This window comes from Tetrao urogallus (genome assembly GCF_951394365.1).
Source record: "Tetrao urogallus genome assembly, chromosome: 5".
In the NCBI taxonomy this organism is placed as follows: domain Eukaryota; kingdom Metazoa; phylum Chordata; class Aves; order Galliformes; family Phasianidae; genus Tetrao; species Tetrao urogallus.
This window is the reverse complement of record NC_136818.1, coordinates 45,743,149-45,758,279: the sequence shown is the minus strand read 5'-3', so window position 1 is coordinate 45,758,279 and position 15,131 is coordinate 45,743,149. Positions and strand designations below refer to the sequence as shown.

At 50.1% G+C, this 15,131-nt stretch overlaps 1 protein-coding gene across 1 annotated transcript; it reads right to left on the bottom strand.

The window, feature by feature from the left end:
• Window positions 1-5,053: 5,053 nt before the first annotated feature.
• Window positions 5,054-11,177, bottom strand: LOC306946351 (cytochrome P450 2C9-like; the record flags this gene model as incomplete). Its single annotated transcript, XM_079535354.1, has 9 exons — window positions 5,054-5,235; window positions 5,849-5,990; window positions 6,465-6,652; window positions 7,084-7,225; window positions 7,667-7,843; window positions 8,237-8,397; window positions 9,856-10,005; window positions 10,504-10,666; window positions 10,998-11,177. 9 exons carry the CDS (start codon window positions 11,175-11,177, stop codon window positions 5,054-5,056), a joined length of 1,485 nt encoding a protein of 494 aa, XP_079391480.1.
• Between the last annotated feature and the right edge of the window lie 3,954 nt (window positions 11,178-15,131).

Here is a 15,131-nt window from a genome sequence, read left to right as displayed (position 1 = left end):
GTTGCTCCAGTTACCACAGGTAATGAATAGAGGGGCCCTGCCCTCAGTCAGTGGGGGGGAAGGGATAATAGAGTATATTGGACTGTGTGGATTTGATGGCCTGGCACATCAGAACCACTGAAGTATAAGGCACTGGTGGACACTGGTGCACAGTGCACTCTGATGCCCTCGAGTCATGAAGGGACAGAATCAATCCATATTTCTGGAGTGACCGGGGGCTCTCAAGAATTGACTGTGTTGGAGGCTGAGATAAGCCTCACTGGTAAGGACTGGCAAAAACATCCTATTGTGATGGGCCCAGGGGCTCCATGTATACTAGGTATTGATTATCTCAGAAGGGGGCATTTCAAGGATCCTAAGGGGTATCGATGGGCCTTTGGAATAGCTGCTGTGGACACAGACAACGTTAAGCAGTTGTCTGTTTTGCCTGGCCTGTCAGGAGATCCGTCTGTTGTGGGTCTGCTGCGAGTAAAAGAGCAACAGGTACCGATTGCTACAAAAACGGTGCACAGGCGGCAGTACCGCACCAACAGGGATTCTTTGCTCCCCATTCATAAGTTAATTCGTCAGCTAGAGAGCCAGGGAGTGATCAGCAAAACTCACTCGCCTTTTAACAGCCCCATATGGCCAGTGCGTAAAGCCAGTGGAGAATGGAGGCTGACGGTGGACTACCGTGGCCTGAATGAAGTCACTCCCCCACTGAGTGCTGCTGTGCCGGACATGTTAGAACTCCAGTATGAACTGGAGTCAAAAGCGGCCAAATGGTATGCCACCATTGACATTGCTAATGCCTTCTTTTCCATTCCTTTGGCCAAAGAATGTAAGCCACAGTTTGTTTTCACATGGAGGGGCGTTCAGTGTACCTGGAACCGTTTGCCCCAGGGGTGGAAACACAGCCCAACCATTTGCCATGGGTTGATCCAAACTGTATTGGAACAGGGCAATGCTCCTGAGCACCTGCAGCACATTGATGACATCACTGTGTGGGGCGATACAGCAGAAGAAGTCTTCGCGAAAGGAGAGTGAATGATCCAAGTTCTTCTGAGTGCTGGTTTTGCTATTAAGCGAAGCAAAGTGAAAGGACCTGCCCAGGAGATTCAGTTCCTAGGTATAAAGTGGCAAGATGGCCGTCGTCACATCCCGACAGATGTGATCGACAAAATCACTGCTATGTCTCCACCCACTAGCAAAAGAGAGACACAATCTTTTCTGGGTGCAGTGGGCTTTTGGAGAATGCACGTTCCAAACTACAGCCTCATTGTAAGCCCCCTTTATTATGTGACGCGAATGAGAAATGAGTTTACATGGGGCCCTGAGCAGCAGCAGGCTTTTGAACAGATTAAACAGGAGATAGCCCGTGCCGTGGCCCTAGGGCCAGTACGGACGGGACAGGGTATAAAGAACATCCTCTATACTGCTGCTGGAGAGAACGGTCCCACTTGGAGTTTGTGGCAAAGAGCCTCAGGAGAGACCCGAGGCCGACCCCTGGGATTCTGGAGTCGAGCCTACAGGGGGTCGGAAGAGGGCTACACTCCAACTGAGAAGGAGATCTTAGCCGCGTATGAGGGGGTTCGGGCTGCTTCTGAAGTAGTTGGTACTGACACACAGCTCCTTCTGGCACCTCGACTGCCAGTGCTGAACTGGATGTTCAAGGGAAAGGTTCCCTCCACCCATCATGCTACTGATGCCACTTGGAGTAAGTGGATTGCACTGATTACACAACGAGCACGGATGGGGAACCTCAGCCGTCCAGGAATCCTAGAGGTCATCATGGACTGGCCTGAAGGTAAAAAGTTTGGAACACCACCAGGAGAAGAGGTAGCTCGTGCTAAAGAGGCCCCACCATACAATGAACTATCAGAGAATGAAAAGAAATATGCCCTGTTCACAGATGGATCGTGTCGTATTGTGGGAAAGCATTGCAGATGGAAATCTGCTGTGTGGAGCCCCACACGACAAGTTGCAGAGGCCACTGAAGGGAAAGGCGAATCAAGCCAATTTGCAGAGGTAAAGGCTGTCCAACTGGCCTTAGATGTCGCTGAATCGGTTAGATGTTCGCTGAATCCAGATGTTGCTGGAGAGGTGGCCAGCGCTCTATCTCTACACTGACTCATGGATGGTAGCAAATGCCTTATGGGGGTGGTTACAGCAGTGGGAGCAAAATAACTGGCAAAGAAGGGGTAAACCTATTTGGGCTGCTGAACTGTGGAAAGACATTGCTGCTCGAACAAAGAATATGGTTGTGAAGGTGCGCCATGTAGATGCTCATGTGCCCAAGAGTCAGGCTACTGAAGAACAGCAAAACAACCATCAGGTAGACCGAGCTGCCAAAATTGAGGTGGCTCAGATAGACCTGGACTGGCAGAACAAGGGTGAATTATTTCTAGCTCGATGGGCCCATGAGACCTCAGGTCATCAAGGGAGAGATGCAACATACAAATGGGCCAGAGACCGAGGGGTGGACTTAACTATGGATGCCATTGCATAGGTTATTCATAACTGTGAAACATGTGCCATCGTCAAACAAGCCAAGAGGATGAAACCTCTCTGGGAGGAAGGGCAATGGCAAAAGTATAAATATGGGGAGGCATGGCAGGTTGATTACATCACCTTGCCACGATCTCGCAATGGTAAGCATTATGAGCTTACTATGGTGGAGGCAACCACTGGGTGGCTCGAAACATATGCAGTACCCCATGCTACCGCCCGAAGCACCATACTGGGTCTCGAGAAACAAGTCCTGTGGCGACACGGCACCCCGGAAAGAATTGAGTCAGATAATGGGACTCATTTCAAAAAATCTCTTGTAAATACTTGGGCCATAGATCATGGCATTGAGTGGATTTACCATATTCCCTATCATGCACCAGCCTCTGGTAAAATAGAACGATACAATGGATTGTTAAAAACGATGCTAAAAGCACTGGGTGGTGGAACATTTAAGCACTGGGAGAAGCATTTGGCAGAAGCTACCGGGTTAGTCAATACCAGAGGATCTATCAATCGTGATGGTCCTAACCAATCCAATTCCCTACATACCGTAGAGGGAGATAAAGTCCCCGTTGTACATGTAAAGAACATGTTAGGAAAGGCAGTTTGGGTTCCTCCAGCTTCTGGAAAGGGCAAACCTCTCCGTGGTACAGTTTTTGCCCAGGGACCAGGATCCACTTGGTGGGTAATGCAGAAGAATGGGGATGTCCAATGTGTACCACAAGGAAACTTGATGCTGGGGGAGTGCAGTTACTAATTCTATGTATACGCATATAACCATGTGTGTGTAATGCATTTTAATCATTTCGTTTGTTTGTTTGTATATATGTATATATATTTTAAGCATGATGTAACGATGTAGAATAAGGGGTGGAATGTCATGGTTCTATGTTTTTTTGTTTTTTTGTTTTTGGGTTTCAGTATTCCACATCAAAACATCATGTAGTGTACGGGGCATTAAAGTGTCACTGCCCCAATTCTAAGTACCTATCCCTGTACATTACAGAAATCACGGGATCTGGCCCTTCGGGGTGGGGGGGGGGCGCTCTCCTGCTGCCTGGCAGTGGGTGCTGGAGGGTGCTTTTCTAGCCGTTCCAAGCTTTTCAGGTTTGACTCGGTCCCGGGAACTCTCTCTCTCTCATCTTGTCTGATTTATTAATCTCAATTTCAATTAAATTGTATTTATTGTGTTATCTTGTATTCCAATATTATAGTAAAATAAGTTTTCCTCCATAGATTGTTGCCGCTGCTCTTTTCCTCCCTTCCTTCCTTCCCATGTTTTGTGGGACTGGGGTGGGGGAGAGGGCAGAGGCCTGTCGCCCCTGTCACGGACATAGATTGATCTGGTCAACTCCGTGACACCTGCCTTCCTTCCAGTGTATTAACCACACTGCTCAGCTTGGTGTCATTTGCTAATTTGCTGAGGGTGCACTCAATGCCATTGTCTCTGTGGTTGATGAAGCTGTTGAAGTGCACCAGTCCCAAGACTGTCCCCTGAGGAACACTGCTTGTGACCACCTTCCACCTTGACACAGAACCATAGATCGCAACCCTAAATTTCCCCTTTTCCTGCGGAGTCATCCCAGGAATGATACTTTGCCCGGGGCTGGCATTTTTCCTCCATGCGATGTAACTCCTTACTCAGAGTGATTTCTCACTCTCTGTTCCTTCCTCGGTGCTCCCAGCAAAGGTATTTCAGCTGACATGTGGAGTGGAAGTGTTTATTCTCCTATGAGTTCAGCAGGAGACACCATGAGGGAAGTGATCACTGCACTCCATCTTTATTCAAGGGAGGTGCTGAGGGGCCCGTTGTCAGTCAGTATTGTACCGTGTAATGCGTCAGGGAGACAGAGGTGCCACAGTAGGAAGGTGCTGCCAGCCCTTCCAGCCTGTGCAGTGGCTGGGCCATAGTGTGCCCAGTAATTCTGAAGGACCCCTAGCAGCAGGCACCTTTCTCTCAACCCCCTGTGAGCAGCATACTGGCAGGGGTCCTTGCAGGCAGCAGCAGCAGTGAGTCCACTGGTGAAGCAGGCAGGGCCTCACCCTGGGAAGGACAGTCTTGCCTGCACAGCGCTGCCCACGTGCACTCTGACCTACTGTGTTGTGTGGAGCAGTGTCTGCGGGCACGGTCCTAACGCAAAGAAAGGAGCAGCTCAAGTCCTCATGAACAGATTGTTCTTTATTGGGTCATTAGCATAAACATACGGCATAGCAACTCGGTCCCTCTGCAAAGTCTGCTGCTGCTGTTGGGACACACAAGGCCAGAGAAGCGGGTGATGGATAGCCACAGAGTCACAGCTGTGAGCAAATCAGCTGTTCAGTGGGTCTGCTGTGCTCATGCAGCCCGTGATGTGACATAGTGTCATTGCAGTGGGGTGCAACATCACCTCCTGCGCTGTGTGAGCAGGTGCAGATCTGTGTTTGGTCTGCCTGGGGCTTTGTCTGTGGGCTGTCCTCGTGGAGGCTTTGAGGTGGTGGGGCAAAGTTCCTGCCACTGGTTTGAGTCGGGGATGTGTAAAGGAGCGGACTGGCTGAGGAGCACAGCAGTGAGGTTTTGTGCCCCTCAGCGGGGGATAGCACAGAGCTGGTAGTAGGGAGGAACATTTCCTGTCCCACTCAGTGTTGGGGTGATGCTGAGTTCCTCAGGGCTGACAACAGGCTTCACGGTGAAGTTCTGCAGGATGGCGGTCAAGAATAAGAATATCTCCATGCGTGCCAGGCCCTCTCCAGGGCAAATTCGTTTCCCTGGAAGCAAACACAACCAATAGCACTGAGCAGCTGATGTTGAGCGGCTCAGTGTTTGTACTAAGCCCACGTGTTATGTATGCAGCTAAAGCACACGTTGACTAGATGCAGCCGCAGCAGCGAGGTGCGTGGAAGTTTGGCTGGGTGTGTGATGGCAGAACAGGAGCAGGAGAAGTGTTGAACACAGGAGGAGGGGCGGAGGGGATGGGAGTGAGGTGATGCAGAGGGTGGTTGAGAGCGGAGGGTTGGGGCTTTTGGACAGCGGGTGTCTGCCCGTGGCCTACTTAAGAGGAGCGTGGGAAAAGTGGAGCTGCCGTGGAAAGACAGGTTGGTTCAGGCTGGCTTTGATGGTTGCGTATGAAGGTGACAGCTAGTTTAGAAAATGAGAACGGGTCCGCTGCGTGTCATTCCATCAGCATCTCCCAGCGGGGGTTTTGAAAAGCTGTCAGGCCCTAACCAAGGTGTCCAATGTGGCTGGGGAAGAGATCAGCTGAGAGGAATTAAACAGAGAGCAGTGAGCCCTGAGGAAGCGCTGGCAGGACTGGGCTGGGAGCATGTGTGGTCACCTGAGCAGGAGGACCACAGCTCCTGAGGGAGGAAGGCTGTGCCTTACCTGCTGAGAAGGGAATGAAGAACTCGCTCTTCCTAAAGGTGCCGTTCTGGTTCAAGAAATGTCCAGGATTAAACTCAGTTGGGTTTGGAAACTCCTTGCTGTCATACAGTGCGGTACTGAGGAGGGGAAAGATGGTGGTGCCCTGCAGTGACACGAGAAGGGCAGAACATGAAGGGGAGCGGCGTTGGGCCACTTAATCCTGCTGCCTGCCAAGCAACGGCTGGACTTAGCGGTACGATCGTGTCAGAAGACATGAAGAAATGTGAGCACAGTGGCCCAGGCTCTAGTGGATTGTGGTGAGCTTGGTGCCTGTGCGAGGTGACACAGCTATGTTTTGTTGTGAGCTCTGCGTGTTTCCCCTAACTGGGCAGTGTACAGAGCAAGGCAGTAGAGGAGTTGGTCAGAGCTAGTGTTCCAGTCTGGGCCCAGGGGGCAGCAACAAGGCAGTGCACGGAAGCTAGCGAAACCGCTGGGATGTGAGGATAGAACCTTTATGAAGGCCTGAACGTGGACAAGGTCTGGCCCCAGCATTTCTTGCTCCTGGCCTCTATCTGACAGCCTGACAGCAGTGGTGCTGCCGCGCTGTTGCCAAACCGGAGGGAGCTTGCCTGCTAACCTTGGGAATGACGTAGTCTCTGAAGTGGACATCCTTGGTGACTGCATGAGGGAGGCTCATAGGGATGAGGGTGATGAAGCGCTGGATTTCATGGACCACTGCATCTGTGTAGGGCATCTGGGTCCGGTCAGCCACGCAAGGTCTTCGTGATCGTCCTACTACCCGATCAATCTCTTCTTGAACTTTCTCTGTCGTGAGAAGCACAGCCAATAAGATGAGCGAATAAGGCAAACCCCACCCAAGCAGGTTGTCCTAAGCAGTCCTCAAATCCTGTGGGTTCAGTAGCAACTCAGTGATGTTGGGAACATTTATGTTGATTTAGGTGTTGTCCGGAATGCATCTTCTCTGCAGCCTATTCCAAGAATGCCTTATAACAGCTTAGTTACATTGGAGTACCGAGAGATAAAGATGTGGACACAATCAAGTCCCTGCGGGTGCATTTGCTGCTCTTGCTAGTGAAGCCAGGAGATCTCTACCAGCCACCCTAGGGTATGACAATGCAAGGACTTTGGCCGTGTATGTAGAATATGAGAGAGTAAGTTTGGGAGAGGGAAATACTCTGAGATATCTGTCACAACCTGGGGAACAGTAGAGAGGAAAAAATACTGTAGACCAGTACCTTGTATCTTTGGATATTTGAGAAGAAGCAGAAGCCCATATCGTGTAGTGGTGCTAGTTGTCTCTGTTCCAGCAAGGAACAAGTCGAACGTCGAGGTTATCAGGTTTGTCATGTGGAAGTGTGATTTGGGATTGTCTTTTTCCTAGAGAAAAAACTGTGCTGTTTCTCAGGTTGAACTGAGCAGTGTGGCCCTTCCAGAGCCGTTGCATTTTTCCGCTAAGGTGCAGCAGCCATTTGGGACCTTGCAATGCTATTAAAGAGCTGCAAGCCAGACCCAATAGCAGGCATCTTTCCAGCTGAGTGCTGTACGGTACACAGCTGCCTACTTGCCCTTCTTATGCCACTTGCTTTCCAGTAGAAGAGCTGGAAGATCCGATTGTGAGTGCCCCAGGGTAGCAGCTGGTGAGTTTACAGGCCACCAGCTATGAGCACAGTCAAAACTGATTATTTCCACTGCGCAGACCTGTTGCAGTGGTTGAGAATCGGGAAGGGTAAGTACAATGTCACTGTTGGTTATGAGAAGGAAAGTGATTCAGCACAGGTGTGTTTAAGAATGAGCTGAGGCTGCGTGCTGTCTCCTTACCTCCTGCATTTTGCTGAGGAAGCAGTCAATGAAATCCTGAGGGGCACTGGGATCCAGGGAGGCTTGATGCAGCTTCACCTCCTCTGCAACAAATGCTTTTATGGCATCAGTTTCTATGAATATCTTGTTGTGTGGGCCCGGCAAATAATCCAGGATGTAGGAGAACATCTGGTACAACTGGAAGGAAAGAAACAGGAAGGTCCCTGGTGTGACCATTGCCCTAGTCTTTGTGATTAGCCAAAAGCAGGCAGGCTCAACTCCCTTAGCTGAGACAAGTAGAAGGGCTGTGGGGCTGTGCACAATTTCAACAGAGCAACTGTGACCTGCTTGGTCACAGTATGAATTCTTAGAGTTATTGAATGGTTTGGGATGCAAAGGGCCTTCAAGATCATCTAGTTCCAACCCCACTGTGGTGGGGTGGAAAAGGTGCTTATTGTTTTGAAGGTATTCCCTTTTCTGCAGCAGTGTTGATGGGTCCTACTGTGAAGGATGAGAGGAGACTTTCCTGTGAGGAAGGCCTCCTGCTCCTCTGGCAAAATGTCCCCACTATGAAATATCTGCTGAATGTACCTGTCCCCAGCGAGAGTTGCTCAGTTCAAATATGTGGTTCATGTGGCTCATCAGGGACAGGAACTTTTTGTCTTTGTAGTCATATCGTTTCCCAAAGACGATGGAACATATGACATTGGAGACAGCGCAGCTCAGCTTGAACGTTGGGTCGAAGGGCATTCCTGTGCGTTCAGAAAAGTTACAATCTATAAATAAGTAATGAAATAATTAAATAAAACCTACGGCTACGGTGGGTAACATGAGCTGCAGTGGACAGTGGAATTTCACAGTCTCTGAATGAAGCAGAGGGGTTCTCCAAAAGGAACTCTATGTGATCCTGGCAGTGTTAACAGCTTAACAGCTCGGGAATCAAATGTGCAGGAAGGTGCCCTAACAGACTCACAGAATCACAGAATTGTAGAGGTTGGAAGGGACCTCCAGAGATCATCGAGTCCAACCCCCCTGCCAAAGCAGGTTCCTCATACCAGGTTGCACAAGTATGCATCCAGGCAGGTCTTGAATATCTCCAGAGAAGGAGACTCCACACTCTCCCTTGGCGGCCTGTTCCAGTGCTCCATCACCCTCACCGTAAAGAAGTTCTTGCTCACATTTGTGCAGAACTTCCTATGTTTCGCTTTCAGTCCGTTCCCCCTTGTCCTGTCTCCACACACTGCTGACAACAGTCTGGCCTCGCCACTCTGCCCCCCACACCTTAGATATTTATAGACCTGGATCGGGTCCCCTCTCAGTCTTCTTTTCTCAAGGCTGAACAGACCCAGTTCACTTAGCCTTTCTTCATAGGGTTGATGCTCCATGACTGATGATCTTTGTGGCCCTCTGCTGGACTCTTTCCAAGAGATCCCTGTCTTTTTCGTACTGGGAGCCCAGAACTGGACGCAGTACTCCAGATGAGGCCTTACCAGGGCAGAGCAGGGGGGGAGGATCGCCTCCCTCGACCTGCTGGCCACCCTCTTTTTAATGCACCCCAGAATGCTATTGGCGTTTTTGGCCACAAGGGCACACCGCTGGCTCATGGCCAACCTGTCGTCCACCAGGACACCCAGGTCCCTCTCTGCAGAGCTCCTCTCCAGCAGGTCATCCCCCAACCTGTACTGGTGCATGCAATTATTCCTCCTAGATGCAAGACTCTACACTTAGTTTGTTAAACCTCATCTGGTTTCTTACTGCCCTGCTCTCCGGGTCTCACTGAATGGCAGCACAGCCTTCAGGTGTGTCAGCCAATCCTCCCAGCGTCGTATCATCACCAAACTTGCTGAGGGTGGCCACTATCCCCTCATCAAGGTCATCAATGAAGATGTTGAACAAGAGCGGACCCAGTACCAACCCCTGTGGAACACCGCTAGTTAAAGGCCTCCAAGCGGACTCTGCACCGCCAATGATGACTCTTTTCTCTGCCAGTAAGCCAGTTCTCAACCCACCAGAACGGTTCAGAGTCTTCTGAGAGGCCACCTTGCCCACTGTTCAAGCAGGGCCACTTAGAGCCGCTGCCGCAGGATCACATACCAACATCTTTTGAGCATCTCCAAGAATGGAGACCCCACAGCTTCTGCTAAGAACATGGGCTCCCTTGGCACATTCCTTTTTTTGCAAACGTAGGCGATATTAAAAGCAGATCGTACTGTTTGTTTTTCTGATCTCTTCAAGCAAGTGCTCAGCTTCCTCCTGGATCCTCTCTTCTATGCTCCTCTTCCCCATCCCAAAGTTGCGCAGAGTGGTGAGAGCAAACCGCCGAACTTGTAACCATCCCTCGTTGTTGCTGAAAATAATGCCTGTGGAGGAAGAAGAAAGGGGAAAGACCTGTCTTGGGTGTGCTGGACCTGTGATAAGTGGAGGCTCGCAATGAGAGCGAGTGCTGTCTCTGGGGGAGCACTGACACAGCATTGTATAGCACTGTGGTTTGGAGGCAACCTGCAGAGGTGCTGTAGTCCAGCAGCCTGCTTTTGGCCTTCTCCAAGACATAACCAACCTCCTTGTGAACAGCTGATCCCTTGCATCCACACAGAACTTCCCCTACTGCAACGTGGCTCCGTTGCTTCTTGCCCTTTGCTGTGCACACGTGAGCCCAGTCTGGCTCCATGTCTCTCTTACGCACTTCACGTGGTGGAAGCCAGAGACTGAGAGCTGCCCTGCCTTCCCTTGTCGCAGTGGGACCCACCCTCCTCTCTCTGGCTGCCCTCATACATGCATCATTTGCTCCAGCCCTCATCTGCCATACTTGTCCTCAGCGCTTCCCTTTTCCTCAGGGGAAGCTCAGTCAGTGAGCATACCTAATCCTTTGTTAGCCCGGTCTGCCATTGGCATGTGTCCTCTGGCAGCAAACTCATCCGCACGATCAATCAAGGCTTCTTTCACCACCTCATATCCAGACAGCACCACTACTGGAGTTGAACCCAGTTGCACTGAGAAGACCGGCCCGTATTTTTCAGAGAGCTGTCAAAATGCAAGAGAGAGCGTGGCTGTGGAGCAGGTAGAGAGGAGGGGTTGAAAAGTGATCAGGCTGCTGCTGCCTCCTGCTGCAAGCTGGGCAGCCTCACAGACCTGCAGTGTTAAGTGAGGCCAGGTCCTCTCAAGACAAACATCAGTGAGCCATCAGCCCCATAACAAGGGCGGAAGCAGCGAGGGGTCAGCTGAGATCCCCAGGGCTTTTCTGCTCCTTGCCCACTGCCACTCAGCAAGCTACAGCCACACATCGTCCCCATGCACACAGCCCACACATTCCTCACCCTCAGCAGAAACTGAGAGGAAAGAAGGGAGTCCTTACCTTCTCAAGAGTTTTGGCTAAATCCTTTGGTTTCACCTGCAGCATGTTCCCTACGATGGGAAGGGGAGCTGGTCCCTCAGGCATCTTCCCCTTTCCAGACCTTTTTCTCCATTGCACGATGGAGAGCAGGCAAGCCACACAGATCAGGAGGACAACGCTTGCTGCTCCCAGGAGCAACATTTCCGAGGTGGACACAAGCTGCTGATTGTGCTGTTGTGGCTGCCTGTGCCCCTTTATATACTGAAGGGTTCTGCTTTGTTACGTAAACTACAGGTTTTCAATCACATGGCTGAGTTACTTGATACTACTTATCAATCATTGGATTTTTGCCCTGTGTTGTGAAATCAGGATGTGTCAGATATGCTTTGTTGATTAAAGACACATCTCGTGTTAAAGAACTGCAGAGGCCATCAGGTTTATGAAATTTCATGTCTGCTAATAGGGCTACTTATTTCACTCCCAGTTTATTGTTACAGAGTTCATATTATAAATGTGGTGTTCCACTTGAGGTGCTCCCAGAAGTGTTCTGTTGTATATGCTGTATAGCATCGTTGCTGTAAGTGTTTTCTACTATTCAGCACAGTTTCTACTAGTTCTCATTAGGGGAAACCATCTGTGCTGTTACTGTTACTGTCTTCCTGACACCACTGGTTGTGGTCACACTTCATGCAAACAGTGCAGCAGACCAGAGCCAGGAGTATATAAGGGAAACCACGTCTTTTCATGCATGCACAGCTCCCTACTTATCCATCGATTGCAAGCAGGAGACTGTTTCCATGCTTCCATGTTAACACCCTGTGAACACAGAGCCATCTCGTGACAGAAGCTGAGCTGGTGGCCTGTGACTGTTTGCTGGGATGGGTGCAAAGCACACAGTGATGGCTTTGGAGGCAGCTGGGAGCAGTAGAAGATGTTAAACTGCTGGGTTGGGTCCACCTGGAAGCGTCAGGACTCGTTCTTCCCAGCTGTCTCCACAGCTTAAAAGCTCCAGGCTAAGGGCAGGTGCTTCATGGTGCTTGGCAGGAGAGCAGGATGGGTGTTGTAGGGCAGGCCATGGCTGTGTTTGGAGCTTTGTCTTTCCTGGGGTTGCTTGGTCCCCTTGCTTTGGTTGTGGGGACTTGGAGTAGGCCTTTTGTTGACCCTGACTTGTTGTTTTGTGGCCAAGGGAGCTTGCAGCTCACGTTTCCCCCAGGCTGGGAAGGGAATGCTTCCTTTGTGCTGACTGCTTGGGGTAAGTGAGGGTGATGTCAAGAGGCGTTCTGAGTGCTCCTTCATCAAATTTGAGCGTGCTTCTGAGCAGAGTGGTGTGGTTGATGCTCTCTAGGGCTAAGATGTTGTCTGGATGGACCTTGATGGGCTTGAGCTGTGAATGCATCAGAGGCTCATGATGCTGGAGAAAGTTTCTCGAAGGTCCTGTACCTGTCTGGGGTGATCCCAAACACCAGATCAGACTAGGTGGTCTGCTCCAAAAGGGCCCCTGTGTCCTAAAAATCCAATTGTATCCTTCACTGCATTAAAGGAGATGTGGCCCATAGGTCAAGGGTGGTAATTCTCCTGCTCTACTTTGTGATTCTGAGACCCAAACTGCTGTTCTGTGTCTGGGAGCTCAGCAGCTGCCAGGATAAGAGAGTGGTGGACTTGTAGCAGGTCCAGAGGAGGGTCGTGAAAGGCCATGGCTGGAGCACCTCTCCTGGGAAGTTAGGCTGAGAGCTGTGTTTGTTCAGCCTGGAGAAAGGAAGGCTCCAAGGAGCTCTTGCAGTAGCCTTCCGATACTTGAAGGGGGTTTGCAGGAAAGAAGTGGAAGGTGTGTATTGACAGGAGAAGGTGTAATGGTTTTAAACTGAAAGGGGGTAGGTTTAGGTTAGTCGTAAGGAACAAGATATTCACAGTGAGAGTGGTTCAGTGCAGCAACAGTCTGCCCGCAGGAACTGTGGATGCCCTTTCCTTGGAGGTGTTTAAGGCCTGTCTGGATGGGGCTTAGAACAACCAGGTTTATTGGATGGTGTCCCTTCCCCGGGCAGCGGTATTGGATCTGGATGGTCTTTGAGGGTCCTTCCAACCCAACCATTCTATGATGCTATAGAATGAGGAACTCCTGCTCTGGAAGGCCCTGGACTTTCTACTTTCCTTTTTGCTTCTGAATCACCTTTACTCGGTTCTTTGTTTAATAATTATGTTGCCAGCATGTTCAGGCAGGTTTTGATGTGCTTATCTTAACTGCTGCGTAAGTGCCGACATTACCATAGCAGTTTATGAAAGTTCTTTTGTGCCTATTAACTTGTAGTTGGTGAAAGTGGAGTTCATGGATGTTTGCTTTGTAGAGGACTAACTCATGGGAGTTTGCATTGCTACAGAGTCTCTCTGCCACCGGTTCATATCCCCACCAGTTTTTCTGTAAATTTCGTGGAACCATAGAATGGCCTGGGTTAAAAAGGACCTCAAAGATCACCTAGTTTCAACCACCCTGCTGTGTGCAGAGTTGCCTACCACCAGACCAGACTGCCCAGGACCACATCCAGCCTGGCCTTGAATGCCTTCAGGGATGGGGCATCCACAACCTCCTTGGGCAACCTGTTGCAATGTGTCCTCTGTGCGGAAAAACTTCCTCCTAATATCTAACCTGAACCACCCCTGTCTCAGTTTAAGACCATTTCCCCATTGTCCTATCACAGCCGTTCCCGTTCTTGTTCATTTGCTCCCGTCAGGTACTGGAAGGCCATAATGCAGTCTCCCAAGAGCTTCTCTTCTCCATGCTGAATAATCCCAGTTCCCTCATCCTTTCCTCACAGGACAGGTGCTCCTGCCCTCTGATCATCTTAGTGGCCCTCCTCTGGACCCTCTCCAAGAGCTACAAGTCCGTCCTGTACTGGGGGTTGCGGGCTTGGATGAAGTACTGCAGATGGGGCCTCACAAGAGCCAGGTAAAGGGGGATGTAATCACTTCCCTCTCCCTGCTGGTCACCTCTCTTTTAATGCAGCCCAGAACCCAGTTGGCCTTCTGGGCTGCAAGGGCACACTGCTGGCTCATGTCCAGCTTCTCATCTACCTGGACCCCCAAGTCCTTCTCTGCAGAGCTGTTCTCAAGGAGATCTTCCCCCAGTTGGTATAAGTACCTGGGATTGCCCCTGGCCTAAGTGCAGCACCCTGCCTTTGGCTTATTGAACCTCATTAGGTTTTCATGGGCCCACTTCTCCAGCCTGTCCAGGTCCCTCTGGATGGCTTGCTGTCATGGTTCTATGTTTTTTTGTTTTTGTTTTTTGTTTTTGGGTTTCAGTATTCCACATCAAAACATCATGTAGTGTACGGGGCATTAAAGTGTCACTGCCCCAATTCTAAGTACCTATCCCTGTACATTACAGCAGTCACGGGATCTGGCCCTTCGGGGTGGGGGGGGGCGCTCTCCTGCTGCCTGGCAGTGGGTGCTGGAGGGTGCTTTTCTAGCCGTTCCAAGCTTTTCAGGTTTGACTCGGTCCCGGGAACTCTCTCTCTCTCATCTTGTCTGACTTATTAATCTCAATTTCAATTAAATTGTATTTATTGTGTTATCTTGTATTCCAATATTATAGTAAAATAAGTTTTCCTCTATAGATTGTTGCCGCTGCTCTTTTCCTCCCTTCCTTCCTTCCCATGTTTTGTGGGACTGGGGTGGGGGGGAGGGCAGAGGCCTGTCACCCCTGTCACGGGCATAGATTGATCCGGTCAGCTCTGTGACAGATTTTTGGCGCCCAACATGGGGCTCGCTGCTTTTTAGCTTTTAGAACGAATCTCTTTTTCTCTCTGCTCTTAGAGATCTTCGTTAGGGAGCATTATCAGTAGTTCATGTTTCTGTGCTGGAAATCCTGACCTTGAAAGATTAGGCGTACTGCCAGTGTTCTGGGATATTTGTAAACTTTGAGCACTACTTAGTCTGGGTAGTGCCTTTTTCTCTTTTTTTTTCCCCTCCTCTTGTTAGCTTCAATTCGTTAACCCCTTTTTAGCAAGCACCAGTGATGAACCCACTCGTTATTGTGGGGGTGCTAGGTAAAGGATTTAAGGCAATGTTGTTACTCACAACCTACTGGCCAATAATCCATCTCACACTTACGTGTTGTGGAATTGCATTCATATATAACTACCTAAGGGTACTGATGGAGAC